At 37.9% G+C, this 21,126-nt stretch overlaps 1 protein-coding gene across 1 annotated transcript in view; it reads right to left on the minus strand.

Moving 5' to 3' along the window:
- The window catches only part of lrpprc (leucine-rich pentatricopeptide repeat containing), a 131,170-nt gene that overhangs the window by 72,478 nt on the left and 37,566 nt on the right, over positions 1–21,126 (minus strand). Inside the window, exons 10-14 of the mRNA XM_060831374.1 lie at positions 20,557–20,662; positions 17,009–17,116; positions 5,420–5,538; positions 3,441–3,534; positions 2,769–2,838 (exon numbers count right to left, since the gene is read on the minus strand). Of these exons, the coding sequence (XP_060687357.1) occupies positions 2,769–2,838; positions 3,441–3,534; positions 5,420–5,538; positions 17,009–17,116; positions 20,557–20,662 (497 nt within the window). The remainder of the gene's footprint in view (positions 1–2,768; positions 2,839–3,440; positions 3,535–5,419; positions 5,539–17,008; positions 17,117–20,556; positions 20,663–21,126) is intronic.

Consider the following 21,126-nt stretch of genomic DNA (forward strand, 5'->3'; position numbering starts at 1 on the left):
GCCATGGGTTAAGTGCTGGAAAATGGAATTAGAATAGTTAGGTGGCTATTTTTAACTAGCACAGATGGGCCTTTTACTGTGCTGCAGAACAACTTTGGGCCCCATACCTTAGGAAAGATGCATTGGCCCTGGAGTGGGTCCAGAGGAGGTTCACGAGAATTATCCCAGGAATGAAAGGTTAACACATGAAAAATGTTTGAGGACTCAGGGACTATACTTGAAGTTTAGGAGGACGAGGGGAGATCTGATTGAAACTTACAGAACACCAGACAGTTTGGACAGAGTGGACGTTGGGAAGATTTCCATTGACAGGAGAGATGAGGATTCGAGGGCATAGCCTCAGAGTAAACGGAAGACCCTTTAGAACAGTGATTAGAAGAAACTTCTTTCCCAGAGAGTAGTGAATCTGTGGAATTCAATGCCACAGAGGGCTGTGAAAGCCAGGTCATTGAGTATATTTAAGACTGAGATAGATAAGTTCTTGTTTGTCAAGGGGATCAAAGGTTGCAGGATGAAAGCAGGGGAATGGGGGTGAAAAACCTATCAGCTTTGATTGAATGGCAGAGCAGACTCAGTGGACAAATGGCCTAATTTGTGCTCCTGTGGTCTGCCTCTAAGTCACTAACCAGTTGAGCTCAAACTGCTCAAGTTAACACCGGTTACCATATTTCCAAATACCACTTAATTGTTCCTTACCATTTTCATTCAATCAATTTTGAATTTAACCAAAGGTAAAATTTGATCGCAATGTAGTTTTGCAGCAAAGCAGGAGTGAGTGCAAATTCACATCCTTCAAAGTCCTTTTGTAAGTATGCACTTGAAACAAAAACCTTTAATACCCATGAGACAGAACCCTTACTTAATAATTGCAAGCATGTGTGTTCTTTATTTATGTTAAATTTGTTTTTTAATCCTCTGAAATGCAAATGAGAATAAGTCACACATTTCCAATCTGTGCCCCTGTTCTAAAATTAAATGGGAACGCTTAGTAGTGAAACAGAAAAGCATATGCTTTCATGCAGCCAACGCACTGCAGCACAAAACTATTAAAGATATATTCGCAAAGGCAAAGTTTTGTTGATTAATTAAAATGCTTGTTACATTGAACATTGCATTTAAGATAACAGTGCAGCCAATTATAGCTCATTTGTAAAAAAACTACAAACCTTAGTTTTAACTATTTTCCACAATCTCCCAAATCATAAGTATATAATCTGACATAAGCATAGTATGTTTTCACTTTAAAGGGAAGTGACAGTGGGTCAAGGGAAGACCCTTTAGAACAGTGATTAGAAGAAACTTGTTTTTACCAGAGAGTAGTGAATTTGTGGAATTCATTGCCACAGAGAGCTATGGAAGCCAGGTCATTGCCATTATTTCGTGTAATTCCTGACTGATAAAATTTGCCAGGTAGTCCCGAATATACAAGGAGAAATAAAGGACTACAGATGCTGCAGATCAGAGCCAAGAGTGTGGTGCTGGACAAGCACAGCAGTACTGAGGAGCAGGCGAATCAATATTTCAGGCATAAACACTTTGTCAGAAATAGACGTCGATTCTCCTGCTCCTCGGTTGCTGCCTGACCTGCTGCGCTTTTCCAGCACCACACTTTCAAGTTCGAAATATACACAGAATAAACTTATGCCGTCTGGAGCACATACAATTGAACTGAATGCCCCAGGCCAATGTAGCAGAAAGAAAAATGATCCAGCTCTCATTCCTGGTCACTCTCCTAAAGATCTAATTCACCTACCACGTTAAGAGAATGCTTTTACAATAAAAAAAATTCAGCTTTCAAAATAAGATGTTTCATTGCTGGGATTAATCCCTACTATGTCATTTTTCAAATGTTTCTCTAATCTGTTTTTGCAAATTACCAGTCCTTCGCTAAGCTTCCATTCCCCTCAATGTCGAATCCACTCCTATCTTTGTCATCCTTTGATTCTCCTTTTTTTCTTACCTCAGACATGATATATCATCAGTCCTTGAACTCTCTGCAGTCTTTTGGTACAGCAAATAATCCATCCACCTCCAACATCTCTCCACCATTGTTCAGCTCAATAGGATGACACAATAGGTTACTTGAATACAGCCATATCATCTCAGGCAATGGCCCTCCTACAACCCACACCACCACACTGGATGATTCCAAAGAAGCTACCCCTGGGCCTTTTCTTCAGATCTTCAGGATACGACCCAATGTTTAAGTTGACTCTTGTTTATCTTTCAGAGCACCCTTAAACTTCCTTACCCACATTTGTGGCAGAGATGTTTCACTCAGTTAGATTATCAGCAATTTGTTGCTCAGTTATCCCGAACAGGCATTCAACTTCATTAGTACCTATCTCCGACATGGGTTATTCAGAGCCTGATTTACAGAAGATGAAGTCGATTTTGCAAGAATGCTATCAAGCACAATACTGTCTCATTCAAAATTAGTTTGGTTGGTAGCATATACAATAAGAATACACACACGTGGACAAGATATGTATTTGTGATTGAAGAGATTTGAAAGAATCAAGAGGTTGAAGGAAGGCTTGATCGATCTATTTTGTCAGTAACATGTTTCATGTTGCTATAGAAAATAAAAAATGCAATAATGTCACAGATTGAAGCATATTTATCATTTAAAAAATTAAACACAAATATTTGTGCTTCATTGAAGAATGGTATTGTCCATGCTGGATCAATTATATTCATAATATACAGTATTAACTGGGCTCCCAAACGATTCATATTCATTTTTTTTGAAAATGTTATGAACTTACCTTTTGAATCCCAAAATAAGACTGCCCCTGAAACTGCTCAAATCCACTGCTGGGTTTTCTGGTAATGATACTACAAAGAGAAAAATATATATGGTGAATTTAGAACATTACAAAGTGAAACAGCAGCACCACCATAGAATAATACTCTATTCGTTGTTTTCAACGCTACCAATATTCTGATGATGATCAGATGACAAGGACAGAAGTTGCATTATAAGCTCAGCAGAAAGTTAGAAATTTGTAGCAATTGGTAATAGATGCTATATATGTAAGATCGATTACTTATATCGATAGAATTAAGCATATTTAACATGACATCAAAAAATATCAGTTTCCTTGTATAATTCAGTACTTTTCAAAAAAATTAATAACATTCATAACATATCAGGTATACCAATTCTTACATTATTTCTTGCTTTGTATTTACATTTTATGATAAAATTTTTGAAGCTGCATTTCCTCAAATCTCCTGCTGCTGTTATTGCAACTCCATCAAAAATGCAGAAGAAATCCCAGCCAAACAAAAGCAGCTTTAAGGAAATTTTTGATGTTGTGTTTAAGATCAAGCCTTTTTAAAAAGAAAAGCAAGATCAATATACCACAAAATTGTTTAACAATTTTTAAAACCCCATCTGCTAAAATACAGATTATGCAGAATGTTATAATACTTACACATAGAATAAACCTTGTCCAAATGTCCATTTAAAGCTTCTGTCCTGAGTTCAGAGGCATAAAATCCAACTGTGTTGACCAGACATCCATTTTCCTTCATAAATAAAGCATCCATCATGTCTCCACATTTCCCATTCTTTAGCTGACAACATCGACTAATTAATTAACCAAATTTCTGTTATGCAAGAGGCACTCATTTCAAAGTCTTGCTAATGTGCCAAAGCTTGTGCTTTAACTATCAACCCAACAATTCCAAAACACATTCTTTATGCGGTTACATGCATTTAGCACCAGCAATGCAACTAAACAGGCCCAATCTTGGTTTTTTTATTCAAATTTTAACTGCTCAATACAATCAAATTCAGACAAACAGCTGCACATCAAGTTAATGAATGAAATGAAAAAAAAGATTCAGAAACACTCCCTGATGATAGATCAAAATATTCCATATATGTTACTAATTTATAATCTTAGTCAATTCTTACTGCCATGTTTCTGTAGGCAAGTTAGATTGTGAGGAACTAATTGTATCCTAATTGTGAGGACCTAATCATTTAGCCTACTTATAGAAATATTTATAGATTATACAGACAGCTGATTTGTGGATAATGGTTCACCAAAATGTTTGTGAATCAAAACTTGTTACCAATAGTATTATACAGGTCATAGTTTCAGATCCTTTGCTGTTTATAGTATGCATTAATTACTTAGACTTTAATGCAGGAGGCATAATTCGTGAATTTCCAGACCAAAATTGTCGACTGCGGCAACATATCATGTTTGCTTGAGTGGGCAGAAATTGGCAAATGGAATTCAACCTCGGACAGCGAGTACTTACGCATTTGGAATGGACGAACAAACACGAAATAACCAATAAGGAGGGTACTGAGAAGGGGAGAAGAAAGCAATCAAATAGAGTCCTTCATGTCCACAGGTTCCTGAAGGTGACAGGATATATAAGATAATAAAGAAAGCAAATGGGCATTCTCTTCTTTATTGGGCGAGCTATTCAATAAAAGAAAAGCAGGATGTGATGCCGGAATTATACAAGCCTCAGCTGGAGCTTTCAATACGCTTCTGACCACCACAATACAGGAGGCACATAATTGCTCTAGAGAACACAGAGCTTTACCAAAATATTACCAGGCTTGCAAACTGCAGGTATGAGCAAAAGGTTGGAAAGGCTTTGGATGCTTTGCTTCCAAAGGAGTCTGGGAAGCAATTAAATGGAGGGATGCAAACTAATGAGGGGGTTGGAAAGAGTGGACAGAGATGGTTTCCCCTAGTGGAGAGATCATTTAGAGGGAGCACAGATAAGGTGATTGGTGGAAGGATTCGAAACATCAGGATTGATTTTTCCCCCAGAGGGTAGTGGACATCTGGAATTCACTGCCCACGTTTGGGAGTTGAGGCGGAAACCCTGAACTCATTAAATAGGAACTTGGATCTGCACGTGAGGGAATGTATCAAAAAGGCTACAGACAAGGTACTGGAAAGATCGGAATGAGTGACTCATTTATTCAGCCAGTGCAGACAAATTCAGTCCTGAATTGGTTCTTTCTGTGCTCTAACTGTTCTTCGGTTCTATCATATAAATCACAGAATCGTTACAGTGCCTTTCAACTCATTCCACTTAGAACAGTTCTCTGTCAGAGGTACAAAGTGAATTCCACTCCTGTCTTTTCCCTAGTGACCAAGCAACCTTTTTTAAAATCTTCATATAAACATCAAATTAATTGTGAAAACCATGATTACACTTGCCTCCACCACACTCAGGCAGTGCATTTCCATTACTAACCATTCCATACAAAGGCATTTTCTAATATCATCCTTGTTTCTTTAGACAATCACTAACTATTTACAATTTTAGTGGAAGCAAGCTTATATGAAGTGAGCTTGCCTCAGAATATTTTAACTTCCCTAAGGAAGTTACATATAATGCAAGTTATTGCTGATTAAGAGATATTGTTAATACGAACCTCAAGCTGGATACGAGCTGTCTCAGTGTTGTCAAATGCCGACTGCACATAATTTGCATAGGTCTCTACATCAGGTGCTACTCCTAGATTCTGCATGGCCTTCAGTACTTCTATGATCCCTGAAAATTAATAGCCATTTGTAAATTGAAATATTAGCTGTGAATACATCTGACCGGGGCTTAAATAATTTTCATCTCTACCTCCTTCGAAATTATCAAGTCCATCACCCATAATTTTCACAAATTATTTTACTTGCAACACAACAGTGGGAGTTTTAGTGGAGAAGTTCAAACCAAATTTGAAACCTCCAGTTCCACTTCAAATAGACATGAATGCATTGTTGCAAGGCTTGATTTCTATTTACAATGAAGGGGTTTAAGCATGGTGAACATACAATCGTGTCAAATTTTGTCGTAGTTGTCCACCTCCAAATGGCGAGCATAAAAATTTATTAGAATTTGTACGCTAACAAGCGTGATTAACAATTGCAAAGAAAACTGACAAATTTGACATACATCACCAAATTTGAAGGCATCAATAAATTGATAAATTAGCCATGTGCTGACAAAATGAATTACATAAAAAGTATCTTCAACATATCTCAATAGTCCTCAAGTAATCATGTGCAACAAAAGATTACCTCCCCAGCAATGCCCAGATTGCATGAAAAAAAATTAAAATGAATTAAAATGTCAATGGACAAAATGTTAACAAATGAAACTGAATGCAAACCAAAACAAAATGCAACCAAATAGGACAGAAAAATTGTTTCAAATGAAAATAGTTATAAAATGTTTTCAAAGCCATGAAGTACTTGGAAAATGATTTGGTGCACAGTATTTGAATATTGCTGCATATTGAATATTTTCATTTTACACTCATTAGGACAAATGCACAAATACTTGCTGTGACTGTTTGAAAATTGATAAAACATCTCCAAACGTTTGAACATTTAAATAAGCTGCTTCATATTGCTACTGTGCAGTGGCCACATGAGTGGTATTTTCCATGAACAGGATGCTGCCATCAACCCAAAGATATTTTGCATACTACTTAATTAGGAAATGTTACAAATAAAGTTCAGGAGAAGTGTGATGCACATCCAAGCAACTGACTGATTGAATCAAATAACGTGCTTCTTCAGTTGTTCATAATAATCCACGCTTACAAAATCAAAACAGAACATCAACTGTTAGGCACAATTTTGCAACTGGCAGTATATACTGAACAACCCAGGCATACTAACAGCCAAATTACCAATAAATTTTTGATAATCTACTGACAATTGCAAGTAGTGTCATACATTCAGACACAGGAATCTAGTCTCTGCAAACAAATATGTGAAATCTGTTAAAGATCCTGCACGTTTTTCTATTAGCTGGGAGGCTGGGAAGCCTGTAATTCGACAAAACCTCCACCAAGGCAATGCCTCAGCCAGTGTTAACTTGCTCACCAATCAACATACTTTTGTCCCGAGTTTAACATATCTCAAATTTGGCCTGTTTCTAATTTTTCTTTGTAAGTGCTAGATGAAAAAGTTCAGCAACACTTCAAAAGTGAAACGAAGTGCTGTATTATGCAAAGTCCCACAAACAAGGTACAATCCAGATTAGTGATGCTGGTTAAAAGATAAATATCAACCAGGTCACAGAGACCTTTATGTGTCTTATTGGAAAAACACCATGGGCTGCGATACCTCCCCTAAGTGAAGATACAGACATGATCCAATGTTTCATCTAAGCCTAACTAAGTTAAAGACGAAGTTAAAAGACATCGTATAAACGTAACTTAGGAAATCCATTATTTGCGGCAATACTCAAAAAAACTTTCTAGTCAGTACAGTCAAGATCAAGTTAATGGATGCCACTCTCAAACTGTTAAGCACTGCCATCAAGACTTGCCATGAATGCAATGCCCAGTTCTATATAAAATGCCAAAGGCCAGAGAGCCACAACATTAAATCTGCAGTTTTAAAGGACTGATCTTTGAATTTGACAATGAAAGTCTTGAAAGAAAGCAACAGAGTGAAACTCAGACATTCAAGACAATAAACAGAATAAAATAGGTAAATCTGGACCATAATCTCAACTAAATCATAGTAGAAGAACAAGGTGTCACAGGTTCAACAAGCAGCAAGATCAGAAATGCTATGTTTCTCATTGCAAGTAATCAGTTCGTGGATCTGGCTTCGAGTTTGTCATGCAAGTTAAACCAAAGGTTAACAAAAGCAACATTTGGGTAAGGTATTAGGCTATCAAGTGGGAAAAATGCATTTAGATGGAGGAGTTTTGATGGCCGTAATAATGTTTCAGCTCTAATTTCTGACCTTGGAAACATTCGCAGATCAGGAATGCCAATCTCAAATTATATTGTTTACAAATAATGAAAAATGAACGGTTTGGGTTAATAATATCTTTACATTTTTCTGAGCACCCTGTTTCTTTTTGGGCAAGAATATCTTTTATTGAGCTGAATAAATGTGTTTATTCAGAATGGTGAAGTACCCAATTTCAAACGAAATTGTAAATCAACAGGTCAAGAGAATTTAAAACACACTAACTGCCACCCCCCAATCTGAACCAGCTTTGAAACAAATTTTATGAGAATTATTGGCATATAAAATGTCTGCTTTGTCTATTGTCTCAGCTCAGAATCAAGCCCTCTTACATATTTCACCTCTAACTCCGTATTAGTCAGTGACAAGAGAGAGAAACAATAGCAATTCAAAAATATGCCGAACAATTAAAGCTGCCTTCGATTTTAAATGCTATTTTCAATTTAACTGGAAAGATGACTTCAAACACAACAAAACTTTACAGCTCTCCTTCCTCTTAAATCACATCAGAAGCAAATGCAACAATTCTGTTATTAGGAATGGACTTGTCAGCTTATGCGACATCTTGAAGTAAGGCAGCATATGCTGTTCACAGCTCATCAGCTACCTCTGTCAGTTATTTGTAAATGTAAAATTTGCTTAAAGCTCTTCTAGCCTGAAGTGCCACCTTTAGAAAGTAAAGTAGCCTTCAATATTTTATGCAGTGCGCTACACTGCTGATAATCCAAAGTGATTTCCCTTTGAGCACAAATGTCTATGTGGGGCTAAGTCACTCTAAATTAAAGTCACAACACTTTTTTCCTATTTTGCCCCAGAACAACTCCATATTTATTTTTGCATTTATGCATTACTATATTTTGTGTGGGCAGGAAATGGAACAGTAAAAACGTTAAGGTAAATGAGCAAATGCTTGCAGAGTATTTTGCACTTGAAAGATTACATGTCAAATTAGTAAAGGAGGGCCACTAAGGCGATACTTACTAATGACCTATCTACATAAATATACCACCAATTTTAAGCTGTGAACCTGGATTGCTTTATATAGCAACAACAGATGTTTTGGTATTGATTGAAACCCAAATGGCTATTCAGGCTGGTGTGCTCTGGATTCAAACAATTCAATCTTTCTATATCTTGAGGTCTGCATGCTTCTCATGGTTACAAAAATTGCATTGCACTATCATGCAATTTATGAATTCAAGTTCTGCTTTATGGCCTCTGCTCTTTGGCTGAAAAATAGTTTTACATATATATGTAGATCAGTGATTCATTCTTGTTTGCCATTGAAAACATCAATTATGTTCAAGTTCCCTCATAATTTACATCAGCAACCGGAATCTTGAAATTCTGAGGCAGATCTTACTTGCTAAAGAAGAATGTTTATATCATGTTAAAAAAAATTGTCAGCTGCAGTTACATTCACTCAGCTGCCACTCAATGTTTCCACTTAATCTAAAAGTAATGATGTGACAGTTTATTTGCAAAGAACTTCTCCATCTAATGAAAAACTGCTGATAATTAGCAGTACACAAGCAATTAAGTCAGTAACCTCTGTCGATAATGACGCTCATAACTACAACTACAGAACAGATGCAGGATTACTAATCACTGTCTAAGAGGAAATAAAAAAAAAGTCCTTTTCACAGACTCAAAGCTCGTTCAAAACAGAAACCAGTCAATTAAATTTTATTTACGACCTTGTAAACCAAAAAAAATCCAGACAACTTCATAATGCACACAAATTATTTCTACAGTAACATTAGGACATACAACAAACCAGAATATGAATTGAAACTGCAGTGCTTGGAAGAAAAACATCTCCAAACTGAAATGCCCTTATTCAAAGCATCAATCCTCCCTCCTGGAAAGAGAAAAATTACTTCGTGTGTAGAACCTGTGAAGCAAAATTTATTAATTTCACAGTAGTTTCCAGAGCTATAATTTTACTGACTTGTTAAAAATCATTTCAATGAGCACTGTATGGTGTTTGTGCACAATACGCTGGTTATGAAGTAGTTCAACCATAACATTACCATGTACACAATTTTTTTTGATACTTGGGCTATTTAAACCTTTCTTAGATGAAGTCAGTTTTTCGACAAACACATTAGACCAGGTTTATAAAAATTGCTAAATTACACCTGCACCAAATTGGGAAGATTGTAAGGACGCTGAGCGAGCTATACCTACCTTACATTTAATTCTAATGCATGCTTGATGCAATTTGTATCACAAATCTGCTCATTCCATCCTAATACTTGAATTTATACATTACATTCATCTCAGCTGATCCTAATGACCCTGAATATCCCACCCAAACAGAAATCAAATCTTCACCAAGGCTGGCAATTTCAGCAACTTGTTAACAAACACTCAATAAGCTACACAAATACTTGTTTTGTCAAAATTGAACATTAGTTATCCTAATTCTAAATTATTTTCAAAATATTTAGTTCATTCATTGCTGTCACTGCAATTTCTTTAAAATGTATGGATGACTAAGTAAAATTTCCATGCAATTAACACATGGTGAAAAATACTCTGTACTGTTACCCCTTTCCAAATTTAGGATTGTAAATGGGAAAAAAACAAATCTGACGAACAGAATCATTGAGTCATTTTTGGCACACGAGCCAGTCATTTGACTTATCGAGTCCATACCAGTTTGCCCTTGAAAAATAAGCCCCACTCCTCTGCTTAGTCCCGACTGCTCTACAAGTTTATTTTCTTCAAGTGCTCATTCAATTTCCTTCAGAAATTGATTGTTTCTATATTCATCATTCTACGAGCACCAAATTCCAGGTTATTACCATTCACATACAAGCAAGACAAATGTTGGGAAGCAGTAATCTGAGCAAATTCAGGTTGAAAGTTATGTCACAAGCCAGGTCCTAGTACAACAGCAAAATGCAGCCAGTAAATGGAATTTTTCTTGAAAGCATAACTGCTATTAACACATTAAATAGGCCTTGTGACAACCATGTCACAAATAATGCATTTAAATCAAGCAGGCTACGCAGTCCAAACTTCAGACAATTCTGTCCAACTCATTTCTTTCAATTATAAAGAAAATCTGCAGATATTCTAACATAAAAAATGTAATACTTTCTATCCCTCAATATATGTCATTTCTTAGCTTCCGTCACATGAGAAAGTAAGCAAGTGAACTGTCCTCAATTCAACACCTCAGAACTTAGGCACTCTCCAAAGCGAAGACTTAATTTGGAAGACCAAGGTGCAAGAACATATTGAGGTAGACCACCAGACTCAACTAGAATGATATTCTTGGAGCAAACAACTAGGTTTTGAAAAGCAAAATAAATTTTCAAACCGGTTTTTCTGCGTTTTCTTGAGTACGTTAAATGTAACATGTAGCCTAAAAAATTTCAGCTGCTTCATCAATGACCATTATCATATTACACAAAAGAATAATAAACCAGTGACAACTTGCTGCAAAATAACTCCAAAGTTTGGAAATATTAAAATCAGTTCATTATAAAAATGCAGTTCATGAAACTATAATCAGAAGCAAATATATTGATTCCCAAATAAGTGGGATTCTAAAGATTGTTAGTGGGATACAACAGGTAGGTAAGGAAACATTGCACATGATCAATGCAACAAGTCAAGACAGCAATGCCAATATTGGTTTAAATACCATTTTTCCAAATGCATCGCATTGCTAAACAGATTCTACACATCAACCTGAAGACAACATTTAACATTCATTGCTTCCAGCTCTACTCTACTTAACTGACACTTCCATCTCTGGTCAAATATCTATCCATGACAGGCGATTTTGTTCCTGGCTGTTGTCACAATAATAATAAAAATGTTATTTAAAAAGCAGAATTTTGGTTGAACATCTAGTAGTTTGAACAGCAGAGACCAACATTTTTTCTAATTCTTTGTAAGCTATTTCTTCCCATTTAATATATTTCATGATGAGCATTTTCAAAAAAAGATTTATCAGATGTTCAAGGCTAAGTGCTGCTTCTTTTTTTTCACATTTTATAATTCTGACAAGCATTGGAACAGATGTGCCTTCAACTAACAGTGGTGAAAAGCAGGTATGGGAAGAAATGACAGTTAAATTAAATAACAAAGAGCTGGAAGCAACAAGCTTTCATATTTTCTTTGTCTGATGTACAGTGTCTAGGCTGAGACATGCGATATACTTCATAATATTTACTTTTGAGCTTTATAGTCTCTGAACAGACATAAAATGTGGATGACAAAATAAAGTCAAAATTGGCTAAATCTGTATTTTACAACTGAAATATAAAATTGACATTTTTCAAAAAGATATAACCTTCACATAGATGTTGAACCCCAAGATAATTTAGTTTCACAAAACAATGTTACCAAAAAATCCTTCCTCGAATGTATGAGTGACATTGAATGGCTATGAAATACAATTTTCTAAGAAATATTAAAGCACCTGAAGATGACTTACAGTCACATTAGGGAACAGGTGGTCAGAAGTAAATATGGGTTCCTCAAATATGCATGAGAATAATCTCAATTAAAATAAAGAATGGTGGAAACGCTAAATGGTGACTGCTTGTCAGTATTTATAGCAGAGGAAGAGAACATTACATCAGTTGAACACAATTGCAATCATTTTTTGTTATGAAAAAATTTATTAAATTCTAATTTGGAATTCTGCAATCTATACTAGCATTTAAAATTACTGGATTATAATAAAGGTGCTCTGATACTGACAAAAAACTAGGTCATGTGCATGTTGGTTCTTGGCAATTGAGGTCCGAATGGATTGGATATCTGCTGCCTTTGAAGCATTCAGAGGGAACAATCATTTTGTTCAGTTAGCATCTAACACAAGATTTTCACAATAACAAAGAACAGAAGATCTAATGATTACACGATTTGAAAATGATCCAGAAACAGAAACAGGTGTCAATTCAGTGGAAGTATTAACAACATCAAAATGTGGATGAACACATTTTTAGTTTGGCTATTACTGCTGAATACAGAATTTGAAAGAAGTAATGTCTGATTGAATCCAAGGAATGTCTAAAGAACAGTTAATGTGTGCTTCAAGTGTGAATTGAAGTATCATTATGGAGGAAATTGTGCAGAGCAAGGGCCTTGAAATGACAAAGAGAATTGAGAAGAACAGGTCAAAGTTAAAGATGAAACCAAAGAAATTATACATTTACAAAAAGCTATAGTCCTGTGACGAATGTCAATATAGAGGACTCCTTCAAGTGTAGAATACGGCGAAGTTGCACTGCCCTGTCTTACTAATCTGAAGCCCATCCATCTACACTATTCCATTTACATCCATATGCTTGTCTAATGAAGACTTAAATGCACTTAAACTTGACAAATCTACTACCACTGCAGGCAATACATTCCATATGCTTACTACTCTGAGTAAAGAAACTACCTTTGACATCTGTCTTATACCTATCTCCCCTCACTTTAAAAGTGTGTCCCCTCGTGTTTGCCTTCCCCATGCTTGGAAAAAGACTCTCCCTGTCCACCCTATCTAACCCTCTGATTATCTTGTATGTCTCTATTAAGTCACGTCTCAACCTCCTTCTATGTAACAAGAACAGCCTCGAGGCCCTCAGCCTTTCCACCTAAGACATTCCTTCCATACCAGATCACATCCTAGTAAATCTCCTCTGCACCCTCGCTAAAGCTTCAACATCCTGCTTATAATGCGGTGACCAAAACTGTACACAATACTCCAAGTGTGGCCGTACCAGAGCTTTGAACAGCTGCAGCATAAACTCCTGGTTCCTAATCTCTCTATTAATAAAGGTCAAAACACTGTATGCCTTCTTAACAACCCTGTCAATCTGGGTGGCAACTTTCAGGGATCCGTGTACAAGGACACAGAGATCCCTCTGCTCATCCGCACTCCCTAGAATCCTACCATTAGCCCAGTACTCTGCATTCCTATTACTCTGTCCAAAGTGTATCACCTCACACTTGTCCACATTAAATTCCATTTGCCAACTCTCAGCCCAGCTCTGCATCCTATCTATGTCTCTCTGCAACCTACTACATCCTTCCTCACTATCCACAACTCTACCTACCATAGTATTGTCTGCAAATTTGCTAACCCACCCTTCTATGCCCTCATCCAGGTCATCTACAAAAATGACAAATAGCAGTGGACTTAACACTGACCCTTGTGATACGCCGCTAGTAACTGGACACCAAGATGAATATGTTCCATCAACTACAACCCTCTGTTTTCTTTCAGTAAGCCAATTACTGATCCAAACTGCTATGTCTCCCACAATCCCATTCCTTCTCATTTTGTATAATAGCCTACTGTGGGGAACCTTATCGAATGCCTTGCTGAAATCCATATACACCACATCAACCAGTTTACTCTCATCTACCTGTTTGGACACTTTGTCAAAAAAGTCAATAAGATTCGTTAGGCACGACCTACCCTTCACAAAATCGTGCTGACTGTCCTGATCAGATTATTCTTTTCTAGATGGTTATAAATCCTATCTTTTATAAACTTTTCCAACACTTAACCAACAACTGAATTGAGACTCACTGGTCTGCAATTACCAGGGTTGTCTCTACTACCTTTTTGAACAAGGGAATCTCATTTGCTATCCTCCAGTCCTCAGGCACTATTCCTGTAGACAAATGATGATTTGAAGATCAATGCCAAAGGCTCGGCAATCTCTTCTCTTGCTTCCCAGAGGATCCTAGGATAGATCCCATCTGACTCAGGGGACTTGTCTATCTTCACATTCTGTAATAATCCCAATACCTCTCCAAAATCTCTACATTGTACTTCAACAGTAAGTTAAGAAAGATTGATTAGAACGATATCATAATTCACTAAGTTGTGACAGTCAATACAAGGATAAGAATATAGAATTATGAAAACACAGAGGAATGAGAAAAATTCCATCAAAATCTGGGAGAAGTTATTTGATAATTACCGACGCAGTCTCTTGCGAAGTATGTGCTGTTGAGTAAACCATCTAAAGACACAAAATAAACTTGACACAAAGTGTGATAAATATTTTTGGCAAGAAAAGTGGATTTGCACCTTATCTGGTCAGTAACTAGTTATGGCCCCTTAACAATAACCAATACAAACAAGGAGCAGGGGGTTGGCCATTCAGTCCAACAAGCCCTCTTCGTCATTCAATAAGGTCATGGCTCTAAACTTAAATTCGTATTCCTGCTCTCCCAAACTGGCAGGGAATTGAACAGGTAAAAGGAAGTAGAAGAGCTGCAAGGGAGACTAGAAGACAGAAGAAACAAAGGCGAGCATCTTGTGTGCCACAAACGTAGGATGATGCCATGAAGACAAAGTTAAGGGCAAACCACCTGAACATGTGTGACATTCACAACAAGATAAATAACCTAAAAGCACAAATGAAAGTATATGATTATAATTGCCATGAAAGAAGCACGGCTGCACAGTGACCAAGACTGTGAACAGAATATTCAAGGATATTTGATGCTGAGGAAGGACAGATAAGAAGGAAAAGGAGGTGGAGTTGCATGGATAATGTGAGATGGGACCAGTACCTTTTTAAGGGAGAATTGCAGATCATAAGAACAACTTGTGCAAACTGTTTGGATAGTACCATGAAACTACGAGGGGCAACAGTGGTTCGTTGAAGTTATTTATATACCAAATAATGGTGGCAGTGTGGGTCTTGGGATAAATTCAAGATATGAGAGAATCTTGTACCATATACACACAGTACCATGGATGACTTCAATCTGCAGAGAAACTGGGTAAACCAAATGCATGTTAAAGCTGTGGAAACGAGCATCTGGAAAAATGTTAAGAATGGGTTCCAAGAACAGCATGTTAAAGAGTCAGCAAAGTGTGGAGCTGGACTCTGACTCTCCAGCATCCACAGTTCTCACGATCTCTCAACATACTGAAGAGCCAACATCAGGTCAGGCTATTTTGGATGTAATATTATGTAATGAAAATAGGCTAGTTACTGATCTTACTGCAATACAGTCTTCAAGGATGAAAGACGACAATGACGGAATTTTACATCAAACCTGAAAGTGAGGTAGTTCAATCTGAAGCAGAGTTAAATTTGAATTAGGAAAATTTTGAAAACATGAGGCACAAGTGAAATTACATTAAATGGCATGATTGTATGTCGTCAGGGTACAGGTTATCAGGGTACAGGTTAGAGATACAAAAGGTGCTGTGTTAGGATGCAGGTTCAGCAATAATGTGTGGACTTCTTGGGCTGAGGGGCCTGTTTCCACACTGTAGGGATTCCTATCTCAAAAATTAATTAATTAATTAAGGAAAACAATTGAAATGCTGTCATTTATTGCAATGAGAGTTGAATACGAAAGTAGGGAGGTTATGTTTCAGTTGAACAGAGCACTGGTAAGACCACGTCTGGAGTACTATGCACAGTATTGGTCACCTTGGTTCAAGAAAAGTATGATCAATTCAGAGATGATTTACCAGACTAAAACCTGAAATGGGCAGGTTGCTCAATCAGAAAGGGCTGACCAGGTTTGGCTTGCATATACCAGAGTTTAAGAGACTAAGAGATGACTTGATTGAAACGTATCCTAAGAGATCTTAACACAGGAGATCAGGAGAGACGTTTTTCTCTTGCAGGATAATCTGAAACTAAGTATCAATATTTTGAAAGTGTCCTCTATTTATCTTAAAATTCTAAACCTTCACCGAAGGTCAACGAATTGAAAGTTATATATCTTTCTTTAAAACTTGACAGCTACCTTAAAAAGCTACAGCTGGAAATGTCCAGATGAGAATCAGACAAGAGAAATCCACCAGTCAAAACATAACCACTCATTAATTATAATTATTATTGAATGATTATGTCCATACAGAATCTAGGTGCATACATGAGGATCAGTGGTCTGCACAACATCGTGGGCTGAAGGGCCTGTTCTGTGCTGGACTGTTCTATGTTCTAGAATCAGAATTCTTCTTAAACATAAAAACTTATTTACAAAACAAATTCAGACAGACATTAGACATAGGTGTTCCTTAGGGAATTGGAATGGGCTTAGGATCCAAGATTAGATTTCAAATTAATGCTGTTTAAATGTTAAAATACTTCTGCGAAACTGTACTTCACACTTCAGATCAGAACACTGTGCATGATCATGCTGAAGTTCTCTTAGCTAACTTACATTACTCATTTAGCTTATTCATGAATCATACAACAAACATTTTGTCTTATTGAAAATAATCAGCAAACGAGAAGGTTTCAAATATCACCAACCTTGTGTGTTTTTTTCTTTCTGATGCTGGGCTAGCAGAGGCCAAAAATAATGGGGCCGAACAGATAAACCTTTCTTCTGCATGATCTTCATGAGCTCAATTGACATTTCTAGAAATATTTTTAAAAATTTTATCATCAGAAATACTGAACAGAAAGATACGAGAATAGAAAAACATTGTCCAATTCCCATGGTATTTGACAACAAAATACAAACTCAACTCCAAGTGCTATCATATGCAGACAGTTTTGATTGGTCTTCTACAGGATGTTGTTAAACTTGAGAGTGCAGCAAAGATTTACAAGGATGTTGCCAGGACTGAAGTGTTTGAGCGATAGGGAAATACTGATTAGGCTGGGGCTTTTGTCCCCAGAGCAAAGGCTAAGGGTGACCTTATGGAAGCTTATAAAATCATAACAGGTACAGATATGGTGAACAACCAATGACTTTTTCCCTCGGGTGGGTGAGTGGTGGGAGTCCCAAGAAATAGAGAGTAAAAGGTTCAAGGCAAGGGAAAAGATTTGAAAAGGAGCTGAGGGGTAACTTTTTCATGCAGAGGGTGGTATACATATGGAACAAGCTGCGTGAGGAAGTGGAAGAGACACATACAATAACATTTAAAAGGCATCTGAATGGGTACATGAATAGGAAGGGCTTAGAGAGACATGGGTCAAATGCTGTCAAATTGGGCTAAGTTCAATTGGAATGTCCAGTCATCATGGACGAGTTGGACCATGCCGTGAGACTCAATAATTCTTGAAGTGCGACGTGTAATTAATTTTCTTTTTATTAATTCCAATTTTATTTGTATGGTTATGAACAATGACATGTATAAAATATTATTTTGTTTGACGCAGTGTTTTTTGCACTTGTCATCACTAATTCACAAAAGAATGCCGAAGATTATCTTCTGAAATGACTTTGAAAATAAGAATTCTATAAACAAAATATTTTTTGCCTCTTCCATGAATTTGGGTTATGAATTTTTTTTTAAATTCACTCATGGGAATTGTTAGCTTGGCCAGTTTTTCTTGCCCAAATCTAGTTGTCCTTGAGAGGGTGCCAGTAAGCTGCCTTCTTAATCACTGCAGCCCATTTGCTATAGATAGATCAATGATGCCATTAGAGAAGGAATTGAGGGATTTTGTTCCACCAACACTGAAGAAATGATAATAAATTTCCAAGTCAAGATGGCTCAGAGGTACACTTGCAGGTGGTGCTGTTCCCACATATCTACTGCCCTTGATCTTCAAGATTGCAGAGGACTCGGGTTTGGAAGGTGCAGTGGACTGAGTTTTGGCAAATTTCTGCAATGCATCTTGTGAATAGTACACACTGCTACTCCTGAGCATTGGTGATAGAGTGACTGAATAGTTATGGATGCAATGCAAATCAAGTGGGCTGTTTTGTCTTGGATGGTGTTAAGCTTCTCAAGTCTTGTTGGAGCTGCATTCATTCAGGCAAATGGAGAGCATTCCATCACACTCCTGATTCGTGTTGTAACTGCTGCACAGACTTTGGGAAGTCAGGTGAGTTACTTACAGCAACACTTGCAGTCAGTTTAGCTTCTGGTCAATGATAGCTCCCAGGATGTTGATAATGGCCATTCAGTGATAGTAACACCATTGAACATCAATGGGCTCAAGGATGGAGGAGCGGGAAGTGGAGGAGATGCGGTGGAGGGCATCGTCGATCACGTCTGGGGGGAAATTACTGTCTTTGAAGAAGGAGGCCATTTGGGCTTTACGGTATTGGAACTGTTCCTCCTGGGAGCAGATGCGGCGGAGACGAAGGAATTGGGAGAATGGGCTGGCGTTTTTACAGAGGGCAGGATGGGAGGAGGTGTAGTCGAGGTAGCTATGGGAGTCAGTCGGTTTGTAGTAAATGTCCGTGTTGATTTGGTCGCCTGAGATAGAAATGGAAAGGTCTAGGAAGGAGAGGGAGCAGTCTGAAACGGTCCAGGTAAATTTGAGGTCGGGGTGGAAGGTGTTGGTAAAGTGGATGAACTGTTCAACCTCCTCGTGGGAGCACGAGACAGCGCCGATACAGTCATCGATGTAGCGGAGGAAAAGGTGGGGGGTGGTGCCTGTGTAGCTGAGGAAAATGCACTGTTCCACATATCCTACGAAGAGGCAGGCATAGCTGGGGCCCATGTGGGTGCCCATGGCTACTCCTTTGGTTTGGAGGAAGTGGGAGGATTGGAAAGAGAAGTTGTTCAGGGTGAGGACCAGTTCAGTCAGTCAAAGGAGGGTGTCAGTGGAAGGGTACTGGTTGGTACGGCGGGAAAGGAAGAAGCGGAGGGCTTTGAGTCCTTCGTGATGGGGGATGGAGGTGTACAGGGACTGGATGTCCAATCCCTCGAACTCAGCACCACCTTCCTAACCTGCAATCTTCTTCCTGACCTCTCCGCCCCCACCCCCACTCCGGTCTATCACCCTCACCTTGACCTCCTTCCACGTATCGCATTTCCAACGCCCCTCCCCCAAGTCCCTCCTCCCTACCTTTTATCTTAGCCTGCTGGACACACTTTCCTCATTCCTGAAGAAGGGCTCATGCCCAAAACATCGACTCTCCTGCTCCTTGGATGCTGCCTGACCTGCTGCGCTTTTCCAGCAACACATTTTCAGCGTTTGTATGACTTGAACATGTGCTGGAAAGTGACAAGCAAAGCCTGAATAATGTCCAGGCCTTAGTGCACTTGGATTTGAATTATTTCAGTATCTGAGGTGCTGGGAATGACATTCGAGATTGTGCAGTCATTGATGAATGTCCCCAGTTCTGATCTTATGATGGAGCAAAGGCCATTGATGTAGTAGCTAAAGATGGTTGGGCCCAGGACACTACCCCGAGTAACTCCTGCATTGACATCCTACAGCTTAACCTCCATCGACCATAATCATCTTCCTATGTGCCATGCATGATTCCAATCATCCATGTTGTCTCCAGCCCTGTACCCCCATCCACCCATACCCAACGAGTTTGAGATTCTTGAGACTACACTCAGTCAAATGCAGCCTTGATGTCAGGAGCTGTCATCCTCACCCAAGGTCTGGAATTCAGCTCTTTTGTCGACATTTGAACCAAATCTGTAGTGAAGTCTGTAGCTAAGTGGCATGCACACAAAATCTGCATTTAAATGGCTCAACTGACACCTTTGTATGCAGAGGCCCACTAATCTGGGATTTTACACTGCAGACATCACTGGTTAGTTACATCAAAGGCAAAGTTAAGTGAAAAGAAATGCTATTAGTTTTGCAGAAGTCAGTTCTGCAGTTTACTGGATGAAGAGAAGCTCTCTATGGAACAGAAATAATTGTCTGCTGACCTAAATCTTTTTCATATCAAGTACACTTATACAGACAGTCTTAGTGCTTTCTTCTATACAAATTGAATTTGTGGAAGTAAAATTCAAATTGTAGTTTGAGCTTAATTAAGATAGTCCTCAGCCATGTTTCACACATGACACATGTAACATAGTAATTTGTTTTTGTAAAGCTAATTATTAATCAATATCCTTCAATCTTCAAATTTAATATAATATAATACAAACCAGATTTTTTGGCATCCAGTGCACAGTAAAGAGCAAAGTGGAAAGGAGCTGAATGCAAATTGGCCTCTATTAGTCCCTCACAGAAGTGACAGAGCTTTTCAATTGTCTAGAAGAGAATAAAAAAACAAATTAATTACTTCCTTAAAGAAAATGGCCATCCAAACTAATAGAACCAAAATACCACCTGAGAAAAAGAACAGGAAATGATATCACTGCAGGAAATGACATCACCAACCCAATGAAACTTAAACACAAATAAAAAGCAAGCCATACAAACAGTGCTTCATCTGGAGGCACACTGATAATGTTACCTAGCATAGTGATGAAATGTCTGAAAATGAACCTTCCAGTTCAGCAAACCTACTTCCAAATCTTTTGTCCATGTTTGACCAAAGACTGCCATGAAGACAGAAGCAGAATACCTTGGACAGAATGCAAATCAGATATCAATGAGCTGGTGACTGCAGTATCCAATGCCTTCAGTTGTTTCTTAATATCACGTGGAGTGAATCCAATTGATTGAAGGCTGGCAGTTGTGATATTGAGGATCTCAGGAGGAGGCCAAGATGA

The sequence above is a fragment of the Hemiscyllium ocellatum genome, chromosome 10 (assembly GCF_020745735.1).
Source record: "Hemiscyllium ocellatum isolate sHemOce1 chromosome 10, sHemOce1.pat.X.cur, whole genome shotgun sequence".
Classification (NCBI taxonomy): domain Eukaryota; kingdom Metazoa; phylum Chordata; class Chondrichthyes; order Orectolobiformes; family Hemiscylliidae; genus Hemiscyllium; species Hemiscyllium ocellatum.